Source organism: Typopeltis vanoorti, chromosome 1, assembly GCF_054136105.1.
Source record: "Typopeltis vanoorti isolate ZY-2024b chromosome 1, IOZ_Tvanoo_1.0, whole genome shotgun sequence".
In the NCBI taxonomy this organism is placed as follows: Eukaryota; Metazoa; Arthropoda; class Arachnida; order Uropygi; family Thelyphonidae; genus Typopeltis; species Typopeltis vanoorti.
Window position 1 is genome coordinate 62,143,245 of NC_143549.1, and position 23,180 is coordinate 62,166,424.

The 23,180-nt window shown below is 36.2% G+C and overlaps 1 protein-coding gene across 2 annotated transcripts in view; it reads right to left on the minus strand.

Annotated features, from left to right (window-relative positions):
• Positions 1-23,180, minus strand: part of Smr (nuclear receptor corepressor smrter) — a 530,430-nt gene that overhangs the window by 246,385 nt on the left and 260,865 nt on the right. For both annotated transcript variants that reach the window (XM_090397581.1, XM_090397569.1), the window contains exon 7: positions 11,362-11,418. In XM_090397581.1, coding sequence (XP_090253707.1) covers positions 11,362-11,418 — 57 coding nt within the window. The remainder of the gene's footprint in view (positions 1-11,361; positions 11,419-23,180) is intronic.

A 23,180-nucleotide genomic window follows, 5' to 3' on the forward strand; every position in this document is an offset into this window, starting at 1 on the left:
TAACCATGAAGAAATCAGTATGCTGATGAAAAACCGACATTGGAAGAGAGGTATCCAAAAACAGAAAATCAACTGAGTTAAATAGCATAAATATAGAGCTTTGGAAGTATAGTGGAGAATATTTACATCAAAGATTCTTAAAAGTTAATAAATAACTTTGGAGGATGTGTGAAGTTTCATTACATTGGTCAAAAGTTAAGATCATCTCCTTTCTTAAACATAGATAGAGATGACTGTGGAAATTATACATGAATAAGTTTATTAAATGCAGGTTACAAGACATACAGCAAAATTTTGAATGAAAGATTTAAATATTGTAAACAATCTACTATCAGAACAAAATATTTTCAGATATGTAAAATTATGTATAGTTAATATCTATGCTTTAAAATAAATTACTGAGATAAGAATTTAATTTGGAGATATTTACCCTTTATTATGAGAAAGCTTTGATAAAATACACTGACAAAAATTAGGGTATATAATGGGGAAAAACAAAACAAAACATGGATATCCATTACATTTAGTATAAGATATACAAAATTTTTTATATAAAGAAACATAAAACAAGAAAAGTTAGAATTAGATAATAACTTAAAAGAAGAGATTGGAATTAATCGAGGTGTATAAGATAGGGACCTAGTTTGTCTCCAACTCTACTCAGTATAAATTTGATACAACAGATTTACTCGACTATATGGCATAATTAAAGAAATTTAATGACTAGAAGCCAAGAAATACCAAAATAGAAACAAAAATATTATTTGAATGTGCAACTAGTTTCATCTTCTTAGAAGATTTCATTCATCAGGTGCATAACATGAAAAAAGAAATACAAAAATATACATTACAAGAGAACAACAGCCATAAATTAACTTGCAAACATACTGCTGACATTTGAAGGTGTTCTGGATGCCACAGTATTGTTGGGCATTTCAGGCAGGCATGATCTCGTATGTGCCAAAACTGGATAACTGTAAGGTGACAATCTGATAGTGTGTTAAGACGAATTAGAGTGAGGGCAACTTCTATGATTCCACAGTTCTTCTCTCCAGTTCATCGTAGCTTCTAAAAATATTTTCTGATTTCTTCGGGATCACCAGATGAGCGACAGAAACTTCATCGCTAGAATGAGCAGAATTAAGAACATGATTAGATAGTGCACTAGCTCTAGCTCTGCCACAGGCAATATCTCTCACATGGTCTTCTGTATGCAACTTAATGGATTTCTTCATCTGACCAAATAGAGCACATTGCAGTTACACCAAAGATGATAACCTCCTGGACACTTTAGAATGTCGAGTTTTGGTTTAGGTGTACCAAATAAGGAACAGAGTTTGGGATAAAGGATTAAAAGATGTGCAGATTTTAAACTTCTTGAGAATTTTAGTTAACTTTGGCAAAATGGAGTTGCTATACAGTAGAGATATAAAGCCTTTCACATCAGTACCATCTTCAATACAGTGAGTAGGTGGATTAAATAGTAGCTTATGAACAGTATGTTTAAAATAACTATTTTTCTGAAAGGCTGCAAGGAGAAACTGTAGTTCTTTGGTGATCTCTTCTTCTTCTTCTTCTTCACTGAGGAGGGAATGAGCATATTTACCTAATGTAGAAATGATGCCAAGCTTTTGGGGTCAGATAATAATGAGATTACACATGAAGGCATCTGTTGATATTTGTGGGGTTTTTTTATAAATAGAGATTGTTAGTTTTTCTGACATACATACATACATTTGACATCCAGGAATGGGAGAGAACTATTAACTTCCAATTCCAAAGTAAACCATATTCTTGGGTGTTGATTGTTAAGATAGTTCAGGAACTTTTTTTTAAAAAAATTAGTCCACAATTCCAAATTAAGATACCATCAATATAACTTTTCCATAACCTTGGCTTTAATGGGTAAGAAAACTGATTGCTTTCTCTTAAAGGTTTCTAAATACAGATTTGTTCATATTGGAGATAATGAAGTGTTCATGGGAAAGCCAAAGTTTTCTCCTCTCTCTCACAAGTATTCTGAACACTTTGTTTCAACCATTAAAAGACATACATATTCAAAAAGATGAAATTATAGCAAATTTTGATGTTATTTCCCTCTTTACTAAGGAGGTTTTATTTCTACGAAAAGATAAGTTATCAAAAAAAGTTATGTCACCTGACCCACAGCATAAATTCTGGTTACTTTCTTTTTAAAAATACAATCTATAGTATATATAAAAGCATTATCATATACTAACCTGTCTAAAAGACAAAAATATAGATGAAAAAATATGTACATTTCAGGATCTAACTTAATATTTATAAAGTAATGTGGTTCAGAAACATGGACTGCTATAAGGAAAGATCAAAGTAAAAATAGGTTGCAGAAATGACTTTTTTTTAAGAATAAAGGATACAAAAAACTAGACCATATAAAAAAATGAAGACATTAGAAGAAAGTTATCAACAACTTAAGTGAAAATATTAAGATATATAGAGAGAGAGAAATGGAAAGGGCATTTATATAGGATGGAAAGATATGAGCTATCAAAAGAAGTGGATAAATATAGACTCAAGAGAAAGAACTTCAGCTGCAAGTTGGAAAAACTATTGAAGTCAGGACAGGAAAATGCCTAATCCTTGATGAGAAGAAGTAGTAATGCTTATGCATATTTCTAATTATGTTTAAGTTGTATCAAAGGTATAAAAAAAAAACATGGAAGTAAACCAAAAGGATGACAATGAAGTTTGCTTAGCTCTGCCCCAGCCAGTGGATATTAGCAACATCATAGTAAGTTGCTATGAGAATTTTATGACAGTGATTAGAAAAGATTTACAGAAACTTTTGAATGGCCAACTTCTTAAAGAATGCAATATACATATATACATACATATAAATATTTTAACTTCTTTAGGAACATTATTAACTTGAGAGATACATGCACAGTGCAATCAATTAAACTAAAATGACTATTAAACAATAATTCTGATATTCCTTACAAAATATCCAAAAACCTCAAAATGTGCTTTAACCTGAGTAAGTTGAAAGCTATTAGATTTGATGAGGTAGGATAACTACAAAATATACTCCCTGCTCTTTTTTGCCTGCTTGGCACACAGGATTGATGATGGAAACCAGAATGATGTTTTTGGAAGTGCAGCCATTTGTCTAAACAAATGGCAAACTTAAACAAGAGAGATGATGCTAACAACATGCAACAAGTGAGCTGATGTGGCATGCAACCAAGTTTTAAATGCACCTGTTGGTTAAATAAAAGCATTTATATAAGGGAAAACATTTGCCTTAACTTAAAGATCAGGTGGTAGATAATGCTCAATGCCCACTGAAACAGCACATTGCTTACTGAAGGCCTGAATGTTGTCCATGACCGATACACAGCTTCTAGACTGGATGATACATCCTTAAAATATGCTCAAATTTTGGTATCCATAATGCATGACTTGACTATCGTATATTATCTGAAAAAGCTATCATACATATCTAAGCAAACTGCTTGACATCATGGATCCCATCCTAAGAGACAAAGAAGTCTGCAAACTGTTGTCCCATTGTCTTCAACTCAATCTTCTAAAAAACAATGAAGAAAGAGTGACTCTGGATGCTTGCTAATTAATTAATGATCATCAATAAGGAATCCAGAGGGGTGAGGATCTGTTTTTTGCCCTTCCACCTCTCTATCACTTCCAATGCCAGTGGGTAATCAGCCAGAAATGGCTAATGACCTCCTATCATCATCATCATTTGATCTTTCACCAGAAAAAAAAGAAGAATCCTTTACAGCTTGGATGACAAGTTCTAGACTGGATGATACATCCTTAAAATATGCTCAAATTTTGGGATCCATAATGTATGACTATCGTATACCATCTGTAAAAGCTGTCAAACATATCTAAGCAAACTGCTTGACATCATGGAAGAAAGCCTATAATCATCCCATCCTGAGAGAGAAAGAGGTCTGCAAACTGTTGTCCCATTGTCGTCAACTCAATCTTCTAAAAATCAATGAAGAAAGAGTGACTCTGGATGCCTGCCAATTAATTAATGATTATCAATATGGATTTTATTACTCCTGCTCCACAGCAGATCTCAGCATCCTTACCTACCTTTAAAGGAAAAAGTATAGAGAAGGTTATACAGTGGTGCCTCACAATTCTACGTCCCGCAATTCAACAGTTGAATTTCGCAGGCTGGTGTATGCGCATGCATGGAATTGTGCGATGTCATTTTTTATTTGTCATTTCTTGCTGGGCTGTGTTTGTTCGTGTTGTTGGTGCTAATTTTCAATTCTGCATTTTTCAGAAAGTAAAAATTTTGTGCATCTGCAATTATTTTTTTTTAGTGAAATTTAAGAATGGGTCCAAAAAGAAGTGAACAGAAGAATAATTCAGGAAAGAAGCACAATTGGTTGAGCATAAAGAAGAAGAAGAAGAAAGAAATTGTAGATAAAGTGCAGAAAGGTAGAACAATTACAGATGTAGCTCAAGAGTATGGCATTCCTAGGTCAACTGTGGCAACAGAGAGAGAAGATTATGGGTGCTAGGGTGTCTGCTGGTGCAAGGAAGATTTCTGACAATAATAGATCTTCAATCAATGAAGGGATGGAAAAGCTGCTTATTACCTGGATTACAGAAAGACAGACGACAGGAGATCCAGTAACTCAGGAAATGACCTGTGAGAAGGCTAGGCTAATTTTTGAAGAATTGCAGAAGAAAACTCCAGGATGTACCTCAGATCAAACTGAGGAATTCAAAGCAAGTCGAGGATGGTTTCAAAGATTCCAAGGTAGAACAGGCATCCAAAGTGTTCTCGGAGGGGAGAAGCTGCTAGTGCAGATAAAGAGGTTGCAGAAAAGTTTGTGAAAAAATTTGAAGATTTAATCAGGAAGGAAGGCTACTGCTACAGCAAATTTTTAATGGGGATGAAATTGGGTTATTTTGGAAGTGCTTGCCAAATCGAACTTGCATCATGCAAGAAGAAGTCAAGCTCCAAGGACATAAGCCTATGAAAGATAGACTTACCTCGTTATTGGCAGCAAATGCAAGCAGAAACTAAAAACTAAAGCCACTTCTACTCTACCACTCAGAAAATCCTCAGTGCTTTGGAAAGAAAATCATTAAGTACAAACCGCCAGTGATGTAGAAACCAAGGCAAAAGCCTGGGTAGACCAGCAAGTTTTCAAAGATTGGATTTTTGAGGTGTTTACCCCGAGTGTGAAGGAGTTCCTCACTGACAACAATTTGCCTTTGAAAGCACTGCTGATCTTTGACAAAGCTAGTGCCCACCCTCAAGACTTAGAGTACATTCTTGAAATCTACTTTGACTTCATCAAAGTCCAGTTCTTGCCTCCAAACACGACGTCACTGATCCAAACCATGGATCAAGAAGTGATTGCGTGTTTTAAAAAACCTTACACCAAGACTTTGTTCTCACGGCTTTTCAATGTGATTCACTCTTCTGACAAGACACTGAAGGACTTCTGGAAAATCGAGTTCAATATTCTCCATGCAATTTCCCTTATTAAAACTGCCTGGGATGGAGTGACACAGAGAACCTCTTCATGAATCGTGGAAGAAACTTGTTCCTAATTTTTCTCAGGATGACAACAGTGCACACCAAGCAGCTGCGAGAGATCATTTCGACAGCGGAGAATCCCGACATAGAAGAGGTTGATGAGGCTGATGTAGAAGAGCTTGTGTGGAGGATCACGATGAAGAACTCAGAGCACTCAGTGAACAGCAAACAAAGGAGAGAGAAAGAGGAATTTCACCTGAAGAAGAGGATGGCAGGGAAAAAGGGACGATGCCAACAGGTGCCATCAAAGAAGTTTTATTCCATTGGGAGAAGGCGCAGTCTGTTTGTTTGGAATGGCACTCCAACACTACTAATGTGAGTAGAATGACAGACTTGTTCAACAACACCATCAGCATCACTTCAAAACCATCTTGAAAAAGAGGGAGAGACACAGTCCCCCCTTGATCAGTTTCTCATCCCTGTTAAAGCAAAGAGGAAACGAGAAGAGGTAGAACAGGATAGAAGACTCCCTTCCAACATCTAAGGCTCAATAGATTGTATGTCTTGTGTATATAATAGTGTATTTTGTAATTTAGTGTGTTATACAATAGTAAAATACGTAAAGTAAATAATATGGTGTATTTCTCTCCCACAGTGAGATGGGGGTCAGTGGTGTAGCAAGAGCTTTTGCCGCCAGGACAGCAGTCTCTGAGCTTGCCGCCCCTCTCAATACACACCAAAAATACTACAAAAAGTCAAACCCAGTATAGAGAAATAAATTAAAACACTATGTTTATTTTTGAAGTAAAACCTTAATTTCAACAATCTAAAATGTTATTTTTCTTGCTTTTCTTTAGCAAAATCGTTGATGACATTTTCGAAGTCTATTTCATAGTAATGTAGGTAATTCATAATCAATTTTAATTTAGAAAAACTCCTCTCACAACTAACACTTACAGTAATTGTGAGGAAAATTCGCAGTAATATTACAATATTTGGAAATGAGTTCTTGAGACTGTATTTTAGAATTAACTGGAAAAGCTCAAAAAAGATTCAAAGTGCCACCCGGTGTGGACCGCCGCCTCTGCCCCTCCCTAGCTACGGCTCTGATGGGGGTCGAGCAACGAATTCATCTATTTTCCATAGACTTATATGGGAAATATTGTCCAGCAATTCGACATTAGTTCGGTGACGGATTAGTGTCGAATTGCGAGGCACCACTGTATACATCACAACATTTCTTGAGCATTTGATCATTTCTGTCATAGAGGCTTACTTGTCACACCTGACTTGCCCATTATCTCTGTGGTAATTATGAGCCATGGTGGAGCATCATCCCAGAGATGTACTTTCACCTCATGTCCTTCATCCAACACATTAATTAATGCCTTCCGTTATTATCCTAAAACCTTATCTGAAGTTCAGATGACTGTGCAATACATTACTCTTCTTCATTTGAGAGGAATGTGATGCACAAATGATCCAAGCTTCAAAATCAATGTCTCATTGCTACTGTCCAGTGGGACAGGGCAGCTGGAGAGCTTTGGTGCTAATAGGAGGCAGTTCGCTTCCCCCCCCCCCCCCAATGATTGGTACCTCTGGCTTCTTTTGCCTTTATACTTTCTTAGCATCACTATTATCTGGATCCTTAGTTCACCTGGTCTTGAAATACTGCTCATATTTTGAGAAGTGCATCATGTGCCTCCAGTGCACTTGATGCTGTCCATGGAACACCCTGGATGGTTTATTTGGAGGATCATGACACCTCCAAATGAACTGATTCCCCTACCCCATTCCTCTGCTTTTCTCTAATATGTAAAATCATTACACAGCCCTCAAACTTACTGAGCCTGTGTCTCATTCTTCTCTTCCATTCACTGTTCTTTGAGCTTTCTTCACACTAATTTCACCAATGACTACATATAACTCCTAGTTGTTCAATAAACACCTCAACAGGTTCCTCCTTTTTTTCTCATCATCATCATCAAATTCCTAGCGTGTACCCTCAAGGGGTGTACAGGATATGATAGTACTACATGAAAAATTTACATCATTACTAACTTACTATCTACAATTTTCCTCCAAATCAGTCTGTTACTTGTTAAGACTCCACAACATTATCAGATCTTATATTTAGATCTATCTTCTAAGATATCTCAGATCTATCATCTAAGGCACTGTTGTACAGGATCAATCCATCTATATCTTGGTCTTCCTCTGGGTCGTGTCCTGCCAAACTGGAAGAGAACACTTGTTTTGCTAATCTTTCCTCTTCAATTCTGTTTAAGTGATGATACAAACTAAGATTAGCTCTGCTAACTAATACATTCCTCGATGCTAACAATGCCAAGTTCTTTTTCTAATATCCTCATTCTTAATATGATATTGCCATTGATGCCATCTGTTCCTGCTCCTAATCTTTCTCAGGACACTCATATCTGTGGTCTCTAGTCTTTGGTCAAGTGTTTTACTTCTGACCCAGCTCTCAGATCCATAAGTTAAAACTGGTTTGAACACTGTCTTGTATACAGCTAATTTAGTGTTCCGACTGCAAGACTTTTATACCTCTATATTTGAGCATTTCTGGTCAAACATCATCTACTCCTACTGCTTTTCCACATTTTAAGGTCAACAGGTCTCAGGATATAAATACAAGAGTGGTCTGAAAAGTTCTCGGCCTCAACCATAGATGGCAACACCGTAGGCTTGCTTTTTTTTTTTTTTTTTTTTTTTTGAGTAGCTACATCTGTCATAAGCATCCATGTGAAATTGAGTCATTCTATCAAGTAGTTTGTTTTATACAGCTGTCTGAAACAAAAGTGTTGTCTCTATCCCTTGAAATGGATAAAAGTGAGTATTGTGGAGTTATAAAATTCTTTGTAAAAGAAGGTTTAACGCCAAAAGAAAGCCATTCGAAGTTCAGAAAAGTTTATGGGAACTCTTCTCCTTCATTTTCGACAATTAAGAAATGGGCTGCTGAGTTTAAAAGTGGCCATACCGGCCCTGAAGATGATCCACGTGAAGGATGTCAAAAAGTGTAACAACATCAGAAATCATTGATCAGTGCACGATATGTTATTGGATGACGGGCAAGTCAAAGTGTGTGAAATTGCTGAGACTATAGGCATTTCAAACGAACGTGTAGGATACATTTTGCATGAAGAATTGCAAACGAAAAAGCTTTGCGCAAGATGGGTGCACCACTTGCTCACAGGAGATCAAAAACGACTCGCATGAAAATCTCTGAACAGTGCTTGGAACGTTTTAACAAGACTAAAACTGATTTTGTGGGTAGATTTATTACTATGAATGAGACTATGATTCACCATTACACACCAGAGTCAAAACAGTGGACAGAAGCTGGTTGTTCGGCACCAAAGAAGACAAACTTAGTTCCATTAGCAGGAAAGGTCATGGTGTCGGTCTTTTGGATGCTAAAGGCATTTTATTTATTAATTATCTTGAAAAGAGTAAAACAATAACTGAGGAATATTGTTCCAATCTTGTAACCAGATCTGATAAAAAAAATTTGTGAGAAAAGACCCAGTTTGCAGAAGAATAAAATCATCTTTCATCAGGACAACGCACCTGCCCACAAAGGTGTTTTGGCAATTCCTCAGTTAAAACAATAACTGAGGAATATTGTTCCAATCTTTTAACCAGATCTGATAAAAAAAATTTGTGAGAAAAGACCCAGTTTGCAGAAGAATAAAATCATCTTTCATCAGGACCTGCCCACAAAGGTGTTTTGGCAATGGGAAAATTAAGGGATCTGCACTATGAATTGTTGGTACACCCTATTCCCCAGATTTGGCTCCCTCTGACTACTATCTCTTCCCTAAACTAAAACTCTTTCTGCCATTATCTCTCGATTTGAAGAAAAATGCTGGTCAGCATTTTTCTTCAAATCAAGAGATGATTGCAACTGTAGAGAGGTATTTTGCGAATCTCACTGAAAACCACTACAGGGACAGAATAATGGCGCTGGAGCATCGCTGGAATAAATGCATTAGTCTTAAAGGGGGAGATTATGTTGAAAAATAAAAATAATTTTGAAATTATAAATTTGTTTTTTGCATTGTTTGGTCGAGAACTTTTCAGACCATCCTCGTAGCTTTTGGTGTGGGTTGGTTCCTTACATGTTGCAATTTTCAGTCTGCCCAAAGACTGAAATATTCTGATATTCATTTAGTTAGACATTTCTATCGTAAACTTGATTTTTGGATGTTGGTTGTTTATGATTTAATAACTCCTGGAGAACATCCTGATCAAAGTGCCATATCGTGAAATCATTAATGTATCTTTTTTTCCTCCAGAGTTTTGGTCATGATGGAGAAGTATAAACTCTTACTTCAAATGTTTTTCCATACAAATATTGGCGAGTACTGGAAACAGAGTTCCTCATTCCTAGACCTCAGTTTTGTTTGTAGATACTGCCTTTATATACGAATCTGTTATTATGAATGCAAAATCTTTGGTATTTTTAACATGTAAAGAAGTCAGCCTGTCAGTCTTTTAATAATTAAAAGGGCTAACAGGATTGACTTCTTTATATGTTTAACTTCTTTAATTGAATAACAACTTTGGTGCTATGCTTTGTTTGCGAATTCTGCATACAGATAAGATATAAATAGATGAAGAGGTCTTTGAGTGTCAGTCTTATTTCTCTTGTAAATTCCAATGTGATCTAGAAAGTTGAAATTGAATATGAGTATGATTTTGAAGATTTCTATTTTTTCAGCTTCAAATGATATGAAGTAATTGCATCATTTTAATAGTCACAGTCCTCTGTACCATCACATTCCCTTCAGTCACAAAGAAAATAACTATGTCATTACTCTCTTTTAGAACATGGAAGTGCTCTATATCTTGTAGGGATAATGTTAACTTTTAGTGGTCTTATAATGGAAGAATGTCACTTCCTATCTCAAGAGAAGAGGAAGATATGTAGCATCCCATTCTATTTTTGCTAATAAATATTCTTTTGGAATTTTACATGGGCCTATAATAAAAATAATGAACTGCTAAGAATGTCTTTTTCCCCCTCCTGCTGTTATATAATATTTTTACTTGCTGAATTTTGCATTAGTCCAAGGATGGTGATTCTTAGGTTAATATGCCTGTGCTGATCCCCATTTAGAGCTTGAAAATTCAAATTAATATGCTGTTGTTCTTAAGGTGAATCTTGCTAGCGTGGGTATTTAGCAAACTTTTTAAATACTACCATGTTTTTTTTCTTTTTCCTTTTAGTTTCTTCTAATAAAGTGGATAAAAACAACTTTTGGTTATTTAACTGGCCTAAAGTTACATTTCATGTTGAAGAGACATTCATTGGATACTTTTTTCTTAGCCCTGTTGTAGATGCTTTTAGCAACTTAAGTTTGGAATTCTTCTTTAGATCTAATGCATTAAGAATGAGATCACTGGATTTGCAATATTTAAGAGATGCCAATGCAACCCTTCCTAACGGTTTCTTTAGATTTTTGACGCTTCTGAAAGTAGCCTTGCCATGTAGGCTAAAAATCTGCTGCTTGCAGGCTTTCTTATAGATAGCCTGCAAGCAGCATTAGATAGATATTTCTTATAAAGATAATAATGCTGAAGGAAACTAAGAGAATTTATATTACTGTTCAAGAGTTTTATATTAGAAATGATGAATCTACCTATTTTTTTCTATTTTTAAATACAAATCCACCAACAAAAGGAAGTGAATCTGTCCATTTAATACTTGTGTGGGTTAAGAGTTATATAATCTGAGACACCTGTTCTGTTGGATGGAGAATAAATCTTTGGATTTATATACACTGATATAAATTATAAGTACATATAAACACATATATACTTACAAGTTCAACTCTTGGTCCTAACTTGTTCAGCACTGAATGAGCTTCAAGTGCCTTTTTCTAAAAGGAAAAAAAAAAAAAAAAATCCAGTTACAATTTGCCACATACACATCTATTTATGTGTCAAATTCTGCAAAATTAAATGATCAAGGGTTTAATTGATATAAAAAGTTTGTCAAACTTTTCTCTATAATTTTCTGTTATTATTCATCTTATTCACCTAGACTTATGTTTCAAAACATTTCCAATAGAAGTCCCTAATTTGAATACATAAATTTCACACATATCCCCAGGCTGTGCTAACTATGTTTAATAAAATTTTACACAATGTTCTAAACATCACTGGATGTTTATAGATGCTGTACAACATTCTAAATACTACAGTCCATTCTGTGAATCTTTATCATAGTAATAAAGCTAATTTAAGATATGAAGTAATTTTCCTGAAAGCTCACATTGATGGAACAGACACACCTTTTCTCTGCAGCTTTCATAAATCTCTAACAATCTAGGTTGCTTATCCCCAAATCAAAACTATAAATGTAGATTATGAAGGTGATGGCATTGTGATGGTTTGATGAGACGTCTCATGTGACACATTAGGTCCCTTAGTGTGTCTGGAGAGGTGAAAGGTCCTTAAATACTGCAAGCTACCAGAATAGGCTGGCTGATCACCTACATACTTTCATGGCATTCATACATTCTGCGGTCAGTGGCCTGTTTTAGCAGGACAATGCACTACCCTACTAGGCCCGAGGAACACTTCTGAGTCTGTGGACCATCTAGTGTGCATTCGATAGCATAGTCATTCTGTCTATGCTATTGAATGCCCATTCAAGTCAATGAATTAATCATTCATTGACTTTGAATGATCAAACCGACCATTCCTCCTTTTCCCAAATTTCATTAAATAGGGGGTGTCATGGATATTGTATAATACATTAAACAGGCTAAGTGAAGATGGGCTGGCCATATTGCCAGATGCAGACGGGAGATGGACTAGAAAAACAACAGAGTGGAGACCTATGGACGGAGCAAGACAAAGAGGAAGACCGAGAAGAAGGTGGAGAGAGATGAACTGGAACAAATTGCAGGAGTGAGATGGATGGGAGAAGTAGAAAACCGAGTGATCTGGAAAATCATGGGGGGAGACCTTCATCCAGCAGTGGACAGAACCAGAAGGTTGAAGAAGAAGGGGAGGGGGGTAAGTTAATGAAACACTATGGGATTCCCCAGAAAATCATAAATATAACAAAGAAAATTCATGAAAAATAGAAAATCCAAATAATGGCAACCTATCAGAACCATTTACAACAAAACACAGGAGTAAGTAAAGGATGTATACTCTCCCAAAATCCAAATAATGGGAACCTATCAGAACCATTTACAACAAACACAGGAGTAAGTAAAGGATGTATACTCTCCCTGACAATCTTTATGATTGTTATTGATTGGATGATCAGAAAATATCTGAAGAAAGAACTGGCATTCAATGGGGATGGTCAAATAAAATCAATGACCTGGATTTTGCAGATGATATATGCATTTTGGCACAAAGACAACAACAACAACACCTCCAAAAGAAAATTGATAATTTAAATCAGGAAGCAAATAAATGTGGATTGAAAATAAATCATAACAAGACTAAAGTAATGAAGATAAATCCTAAACAAGAATTAGACTTTGAAATACTATGAAAAATACTAGAACAGATATAACTTTGTTTACCTAGGATCAGTGATTAGCACACAAGGAGGAACTGCACAGGATATACAAAATAGAATTCAGAAAGCACAAATTGCATTCAGTATAATGAAGAAAATTTGGGGGTCCAAGGAAATAAAATTAAAAAACAAAATTAGAACACTAGTATCAAACCAGTTTTACTACATAGAGTGGAGACATGGCCATTAACAAAGGAAAGCAAAAATAAAATACAGGTCTACATAAACAAATGCTTGAGGAAGATACTAGGAATATACTAGCCAAATAAAATAACAAAAATAGAACTTTGGGAGAAAACAGGTCAAGCCAGAATCAGAAATGAAATCACTAAAAGAAAATGGAATTGGATAGGTCACACAATCAGGAACCCAGGTAAAGAAATAGTAAAAATTGCACTAGAATGGAATCTCCCAGGGTAACGGGAAAAGAGGTAGACCCAGGATAATATGGAGAAGAGAACTAGAGACAGAGACAAGATGGCTGGGATGTTCCTGGAAAGAGATCAAACAAGAAGCACTGAATAGAGTCAGATGGAAGTCAGTGGTTGAGGCCCTATGCTCTGCAAGGGAGCAAAGAGGATAAGTAAGGTAATGTAACTAAGCTCTCAGATCTGTATGCTAAAATTGGTTTGAATACCATCTGGTATATGGCTAGTATATAGCATAGAGTTTTCAGTGGCGCACACTCAGAATTTAATTCGGGGGAGGGGCAAGCTCTCAAGATTTAATCTTGTGGGGGGGGGGGGGGGCAAGTTGAGTACACGATTTGAGAATACACACTACACATTTCCATACAATCTATGACTGAGAATCTGCAGTGATCGCCAATACATGCTGCCTGTGATCTCTTCTGGCCCGGCTCAGGCAAATGAAGTTTGGTCTGCCCAAGCACTACTTCGTTCGGCTTGTGTTCACAGGCCATGATTCTCGAGAGCAATAGGGTATTCCCACCTTATGTGACTGCTAATTCATAAGTAGTATAGAAATAGAAGACACGGCACAACATTTAAAAAAATTAATTTTAATTAGGAAAAGATTTTTGGAAAATTTTCTATTGTTTTTTTTTTTCCTTTCTCCTTTTTCATGGGGGTGAAAGCTCCTCCTGTTCCAACAAGCTTAGTACTGAGTGGAGGAATTATTAATGTTATTTCAGATGAGCATTTCCAACGGAAATATTTGTAGAATATACATACTGCAGAAACCATATGTCTGTGTGAAAGTGGGGGGGGGGGGGCCACACTATATGAGGGAGCAGTATTCAATAGCTGGGTGGATTTGTGATTTGTATAATCTTAACAGCTGTTCAGGGGTGAAATAACATCTTAAGCAAAAGAGAAATCCTAGTTTTTTGAAGCTGAGGATGCAATGGTTGTGATGTGTTTATACCAGGAGAGGTTTGATGTGAGGGGTAATTCAAAGGAGAGAGAGATCTCAAACTGTCTGGAAATTTGGGTATCGTTGAAAAGGATACTGGGCAAAAAAAATTTTTTTTTTAAATTGGAAATAGGACAGAACTGGATTTTATTAGCATTGAAATTGATATTATCCGAATCCCATTGTAGGATGGCTTGGATATCGGAATTGAGGGTGGTGGTTGATGTTCTGTAGATTGAGGTGAGTTGTGTAGGGTAAGGTTTATCAATAATAAGGGGTGCTTAAGGGTCAAAGCTGTATAACTGAGAGGAGACCTCCACATAGCCTTTAAAGGAAGGCGGAGAACCGACCAGGGCTTCTGACCTAATGTCCAATCCTCACCTTCTCGTGGTGCACCCTGTTGGGTATCTACTTGGATACTGAACGAACGAGGATGGGCTGGCAATCTGGGATTTAGCTGACCAAATTGTATTCTTATTGGTTAAACCAAAATAAAAAATGATGGTACAACATGACAAAATTTCAAACCAGCTGGGGCGACGCCCAGTTAAACAAGGCCCCCCGTTGTTTTTGCCAGGGAACCAGGGTGAACAGCAAAAAGTCAGTAACTGGAACAAATATGAAAACAAACCCCAACTCAACATCACCGTTGATAGTACTGAAAGATCAGTACTATCAACGTAAGAAGCCTGAATGGAAAAGAAATGGAGCTAGCTGATGAATTAGATAAGTACCAGATAGACATAATAGGTATGACTGAAACAAAAAAGACAAACTGGTGAGATCTTTCTGAGCAATAAATACAAAATGTTATATTCAGGCAATGACAATCAAGGAAAAGAAGGAGCAGCCATAGTATTCAACACAAAATATGAGATTAATCTTCTTGAATGGCAGACAGTCTCAAGTAGAGTAATGTGGGCAAATATGAGAATCGGGAAATAGACAATGAGACTTATTTGTGCCTATGGTCCCACAGAAGCTTCTACTAAGGTAGAAGTGGAAGAATTTTTTGATGCATTAGAAAAAGCAACTGACACAGTGAAAAAGGAAAACTTGGTCCTTGTTAGGGATCTGAATAGCAGAGTAGGAAATGATTGTCCAACATACAAAAATATTTTGGGAAAATTTGGAGAAAAGAGCAAAGCTAATCATAATGGCAAATATCTGTTGGATTTCTGCTCAGGACATGGACTGGTTATTACTAACACCACGTTCCAACATAAAAATGTGCACAAATTCACATGGAGAGAAGAGCCAAGGAATAAGAAAAGTCTCATCGACTATGTTATTGTTGATAGTGATGTTTTCTCCCTGGCGCAGGACACCACAGCGTACAAAGGATTTGAAATTGGAAGTGATCACTATTTAGTCTTGAGCAGGATAAAATTGAATTTCATATTGAAAAGAATAACATGTAAGAAAGTTTTAAAGCAAATAAAAGTTGAGCAGCTCTCAGATGTGAACTGTATACTAAAATACACAAAGATTATTGAAGAAAAAATGAAAGAGTTTGAGAACAGAAATCAAACCTTGGAGATTCAGTGGCAAACTCTGAAGAAAACATTGATTGATTCTGCCAGAGAGGCATGTGGTGAGGTTGTCTGCAAGGATAAAAAAAAAATCAGAACTCCCTGGTGGACACAGGAAGTTAAAGAAGCAGTGAAGGAAAAGAAGAAGGCATATCAAAAGTATCTGCCAAATAAGTCAGCTTGTGCTTTTAGAGAATATAGAGACAAATGCAAGAATGCTAAACCCTATGTAAAACTTGCTAAACAAAAGTCATGGGAGGACTTTGGCAAGAATATAGAAAATAAATATCAAGAAGGCAGGAAAATATTCTGGAGGTTGTTGAAGAAGCTTAGGAATGGACGAAAGAGTGCTGTAAAAGGAGTTAGAGATGATAAAGGTGACATGAAAACGCCAGAAAAAGATATCCTTGAAGTTTGGAGTAATTACTTTGAAAAACTGCTAAATGAAACAAGCAGCAATGACAGCACAGTGATAAAAAAAACACTGACCAGGCATGCAGTCAGGAATACATATCCATACTTGAAGTAGAAAAAGCCGTCAAAGGCTTGAAATGTGGAAAGACAGCAGGAGTAGATGATATTCGACCAGAAATGCTGAAGTATGGTGGTATAAGAGTCTTACAGTGGCTGCACTGCATAATTCAGAAAGCCTGGACAGAGGAACGAATTCCCGATGATTGGAGTAGAGCTCTCATAGTACATGTATATAAAAAATTGGAAATAAAACTGAATGTGAGAATTACAGAGGTATTTTCCGACTGAGTGTTCCTTGCAAGATCTATGCAAGTATACTTGAGAAAATTAAGGAGAATTGTGGAAGAAAAGCTTGGTGAAGAACAAGCTGGATTCAGGCCAAATAGAGGCTGTCAGGATCAGATCTTTACTTTACGACAAATAGTCAAGAAATCATGGGCATATAACAAAGATCTGTATTTAAGTATTGTTTATATGGAAAAGGCATATGACAAGATGTCAAGAGAGAAGCTATTCAATACGCTGCAGTTATATGGTGTCAATGGGACATTATATCAAGCAATACTTAGTCTTTATTTGAGTTGTAAGTCAGCAGTTAGAATTGAAGGAAGTACAGGAAGATGGTTTAATGTTAAATCTGGTGTGAGACATGGATGTACATTATCCCCTCTGTTATTCATTATCTATATGGATCACATTATGAAGGAAAGTGGTATTAAACATGATATCAAAATTGGAGATGTTAATGTCAGCTCTGACTAAATTGAATAGCTGTTGTAATAGATATGGTGTGAAGGTCAGCAATAAAAAGACAAAGACAATGAAAATAGGCAGAATCATTGAAAAAGTCAACTGTGTTGTGAATGGAGAACCTGTGGAACAAGTAAAACATTTCAGCTACTTAGGCACGATTTTTAGTGAAGATGGTAAATTCAATATAGAAATAGACAACAGAATCAGCAAAGCTGGTATGGTGGGAAGTCAATTGAATAAATTCATATGGAATAAGAAAGAAATTAGTCGGAACACTAAATTAGCTGTATACAAGAAGTATTCAAGCCAATTTTAACTTATGGATCTGAGAGCTGGGTCAGAAGTAAAACACTTGAACAAAGACTAGAGACCGCAGATATGAGAGTCCTGAGAAAGATTAGAGGTGTGAACAGATGGCATCAATGGCAATATCATATTAAAAATGAGGATATTAGGAAAGAACTTGACATTGTCAGCATCCAGGAATGCATTAGCAGAGCTAATCTCAAGTGGTATGGTCACTTAAACAGAATGGGCGAAGAAAGATTACCAAAACAAGTGTTCTCTGCCAGGTTGGCAGGAAAACGACCCAGAGGGAGACCAAGATATAGGTGGATTGATGCGATACAAAGTGCCTTAGAAGATAGAAATATAAGATCTGATAATGTTGGAGTCTTGACAAGTAACAGACTAATTTGGAGGAAAATTGTAGATAGGAAGTTAGTAATGATGTAATTTTTTCATGTAGTACTATCATATCCTCTACACCCCTTGAGGGTACATGGCAGGAATTTGATGATGATGATGAAGGTTTATCAAATGCCAGCGAGGGGGTGTAGTATGCTGATGTCTGCAAAAATGTCTATTGGGCTGGAGGACAACTGAAGTAGGTAATAGATATATAGCAGGAAGAGGGTTGGTGATAGGATAGAACCTTGTGGAACTCCAGCATTAATTGAATGGTGAGAGGATAGGGAGCCATCCACCATCACACACTCACTCACACACAAATATGGCAATCCAACTGCAGAAGTCCTGGGTCAGACTGAATGATGGTAGTTTGCTTAATAAGCCTTTGTGTCAGACACGGTCAAAGGCTTTGGAGATATCAAGTGCAACCACTTGAGATTCACCAAACTTCTCCAAGGCATTTGTCCAGAGATGGGAGACATATGTGAGCAGATCTCCTGTTGATCGGCAGTGACAGAATCCATACTGGTGGTCATTTATCAGATGGGGGGTGTCTTCAAGGTTAGTGGAGGAGTTGGGAATTGATGATTTTTTCCCATTACTTTTGACAGGACTGAGGTAAGCAAGATAGGGCAGTAGTTGCATGGCAGTGACTTGTCACCCTTCTTGGGAATGGGCTGAATATAGGCCAATTTCCAGTTTGTGGGATAGATTCCAGTGGAGTAACAGAGTATATATAGGTAAATAGGATAGGAGTCAGTTCTGGAGCACAAACTTTCAGGACAATTGGGGACATGCCATTAAGACCAGGAGACGTTTGTGTGTCTAATTTGGACAGTATTTTTCTGATCTCATCCTGGCAAAAGGATATAGGGGGCATTGTAAGTTGGGTGTCTGGAATAGTTGGGGGACATTTACCATCGTCAGTTATGCATGCATTGGAAGCAAAGTTTGAAGCCAGAAGATTGGCTTTTTCTGTGAGTGATGATGCAATAGAGTCATCTGGGTATGATAAGGGCAGGAATAGTGTTGGGAAGAAGTTACGGTTAATTGTTTTGGCGAGAGACCAAAAGGCTCGGCTGCCGTTTGGACAGGCTGCTAGTTTCGTGCTTTTTACTCTTTCAAACTCTGTTTTGGAAGCATTAATTGTTTTTTTTTTTTTTTTTTTTGTATCTATTTTGGGCTTCAGTATAAGCTTTAAAGGAGGTGTAGTTCTTGATTTAAGCCAGTTATGGTATGTCTGGTGTTTCATTTATACAGCCTTGGCACATCTTTTGGAGAACCAAGATTTCTTTAGGGAATGGTAGTTCAGAGTACTGTGTGGAACGTATGTTTCCATGCAAGTGAGGATTACTTTGGTAATAAGTTCAGTGCATGTGTTTGGGAAGGCCAGAAGCAATAGTCCAACCATGGGAATGTGCATAGAAGTTGTGGAGGCAGTCTACCATTGAGTTCTGATTTTTTCTATTCTTGCAGACAATCTCGTTATATACCTCTACCTAAATCAATCAATGCTTCTTTCATGATTTGCAACTGAAATTCCAAGATTTGATTTTTGTTTTCAATCTTTCTTCTTTTTTATTTCTTGAACATTTGTGTAATTGAGTCTACAGTTCACATCTAAAAGCTACCTGACTATAATATAATTCTTTGTGAAAGGTTTTTTTTTTTTTTTTTTTTTTTTTTACACACACTTTTCTTTTCAATATAATATTCAATTTTATTCTTTTCAAAATTAAACGGTGATCGTTTGCTGTTTCAAATCCTTTGCATATGTGCATCTGGAGCTGGTGTGAAGACATTGCTATCAACAATAACAATCAACAATTTGAACATGAAAATCTGATCCTAATGATCCATATCTGGCATGAACCTGGCTGGTTCTTTCCCATGTTTCTCTTCTGCGATTTTTCTCAGCCTCTAAAGTGTGTATGCATAAATTTCCATTACTAAGTGTATCATTACATGATACACTTAGTAATGGAAATTGTTCTAATTTTTACATTCAGTTCTTTACTCTTTTCACAGATGCTTTACACACCACAGAAGTCATATTTAAGGTTGTTTAAGATCCTCTCAGAAACCAATTGCGCATCTGATAAGATCATTAGTCTGAATATGTAGAATAATTAGCCTAAAAGTAGCATATCCCATGATGATTTGAGGATAATTATTCCTCAATTGTTATGCAAAGTTTTAAGTGTTTCCTTTTTTAAATGCACTAACATTACTTTTTCATTTAAGAGACTAGTTTGCAAATGAAGCAGACATGGTAATTAGCATGGTGTTTAAAATCTCTTCTTGAGATAAATATGTGGTTAGTACATATAACTACATATAACTGTAGTCATATGTTATATGTAGTTATATGTTCTCATATTTTGAGAAGTGCCTCATGTGCCTCTGGTGCACTTGATGCTGTCCATGGAACACCCTGGATGATTTATTTGGAGGATCATGACACCTCCAAATGAACTGATCCCCCTACCCCATTCCTCTGCTTTTCTCTAATATGTAAAAACGTACACAGCCCTCAAACGTATTGAGCCTATGTCTCATTCTTCTCCTCCATTAAAGTTCTTTGGAACAGCTTTCTTCAAACTAATTTCACCAATGACTACATATAACTTCTAGTTGTTCAATAAACCCCTCAACAGGTTCCTTCTTTTTTTCTCATCATCATCAAATTCCAGATATATACTCTCAAGGGGTGTACAGGATTTGATAGTACTACATAAAAATATACATCATTACTAAATTCCTATCTACAATTTTCCTCCACATTATTCTGTTACTTGTCAAGACTCCAATATTATCAGGTCTTATATTTAGATCTATCGCCTAATATATCTCACATCTTAAAAAAATGTGGTTAGTATGTATGTTTTTAGTGATGATCTCAGATCTATTTGTCTAAGGCACTTTGTATCATATCAATCCACCTATATCTTAGTCTTCCTCTGGGTCGTTTTCCTGCCAAATTGGCAGAGAACACTTGTTTTGCTAATCTATCCTCTCCCGTTTGTTTAAGTGACCATATACCTGAGATTAGCTCTGCTAATGCATTCCGGGATGCCGACAATGTCAAGTTCTTTCCCAATATCCTCGTTTTTAATATGATAATGCCATTGATGCCATCTGTTCATGCCCTAAATTTCTCAGGACTCTAATAACTGCAGTCTCTAGTCTCTGGTCAAGTGTTTTACTTTGAACCCAGCTCTCAGTAGGAATTTAACATGTCATTTATGTTAATTTCTTCTTATTGGGATTATTTGCATCCCATTTTCCTCATGTAGAGTAAATTACAGGTGAACAGGATTTTGTATATCCCCTGGACAAAGTCATCATCATCAAATTCCTGATATATACCCTCAAGGGATGTACAGGATATGATAGTACTACATGAAAAATTAAAATTGTTAAAATTGGTTAGTTAAAATAAGTTCAAACTGGTTTGAACACTGTCTCATATACAGCTAATTTAGTGTTTTGGCTAATTTCTATCTTATTCCATATGAATCTATTCAATTGACTTCCCACCATACCAGCTTTGCTGATTCTGTTGTCTATTTCTATATTTAATTTACCATCTTCACTAAAAATCGTGCCTAAGTAGCTGAAATGTTTTACTTGTTCCACAGGTTCTCCATTCACAATGCAGTTGATAATTTCAATGTTTCTGTCTATTTTCATTGTCTTTGTTTTTTTAATGCTGACCTTCATCATATATCTATTAAAATAGTTATTCAATTTAATCAGGGAATCTTGCAGACTTGTAGCGGATTTATTTAGAAATATAACATCATCTGCATAAAGCAAAGAGCTGACATTAACATCTCCAATTTTGATATCAGGTTTTATACCAATTTCCTTCATAATATGATCCATATAGATAACAAATAACAGAGGGAATAATGTACATCCTTCTCTAACACCAGATTTAACATTAAACCACCATCCTTTACTTCCTTCAATTCTAATTGCTGACTTGCAACTCAAATAAAGACTAAGTATTGCTTGATATAATGCCCCATTGACACTATATAACTGTAGCATTTTGAATAGTTTCTCTCATGGCACCCTGTCATAAACATTTTCCAGATCTACAAAACTTACAAATCTTTGTTATATTCCCATGATTTCTCAACTATTTGTTTCACTTTACGACAACTATTTGTCGTAAAGTGAAATTCTGATCCTGACAGCCTCTATTTGGCCTGAATCCAGCTTGTTCTTCACCAAACCTCTCTTCCACAATACTTCTCAACCGTTTCTCAAGTACACTTGCATATATCTTACCAGGACCACTCAGTAATGAAATACCTCTGTAATTCTCACATTGTTTAATTTCCCTTTTTATATATGGGTACTACGAGAGCTCTACTCCAATCATCTGGAAATCGCCTTTCCATCCAGGCTTTCTGAACTATGCAGTGCAGCTACTGTAAGACTTTTATACCTGCATACTTTAGCATTTCTGGTCGAAAATCATCTACTCTTGCCGTCTTTCCACATTTCAGACTTTTGATGGCTTTTTTCTACTTCAAGTATGGATATGTATTCCTAACTGCATGCCTGGTCAGTGTTTTTTTACCAGTGTGCTGTCATCACTGCTTGTTTCATTTAGCAATTTTTCGAAGTAATTACTCCATACTTCAAGGATATCTTTTTCTCTTGTTTTCATGCCATCTTAATCATCTTTAATTCCTTTTACAGCACTATTTCCTCCATTTCTGAGCTTATTCAACAAACTCCAGAATATCTTGCCACCTTCTTGATATTTATTTTCTATGTTCTTACTAAAGCCCTCCCATGACTTTTGTTGAAGTAGTTTTACACAGTGTTTAGCTTTCTTACATTTGTCTCTGTATTCTCTAAGAGCACAAGCTGGCTTATGTGCCAGGGACTTTTGATATGCTTTCTTCTTTTCCTTCAATGCCTCTTTAACTTCCTATGTCCACTATGGAGTTCTGATATTTCTATCCTTGCAGACAGCCTCACCACATGTCTCTCTGGATGAATCATAATCATCAAATTCCTGCATGTACCCTCAAGGGGTGTACAGGATATGCCAGTACTACATGAAAAATTTACATTATTACTAACTTCCTATCTACAATTTTCCTCCAAATCAGTCTGTTACTTGTCAAGACTCCAACATTATCAGATCTTATATTTCTATCATCTAAGGCACATTGCACCGTATAAATCCACCTATATCTTGGTCTTCCTCTGGGTCATTTTCCTGCCAACTTAGAAGAAAACACTTCTTTTG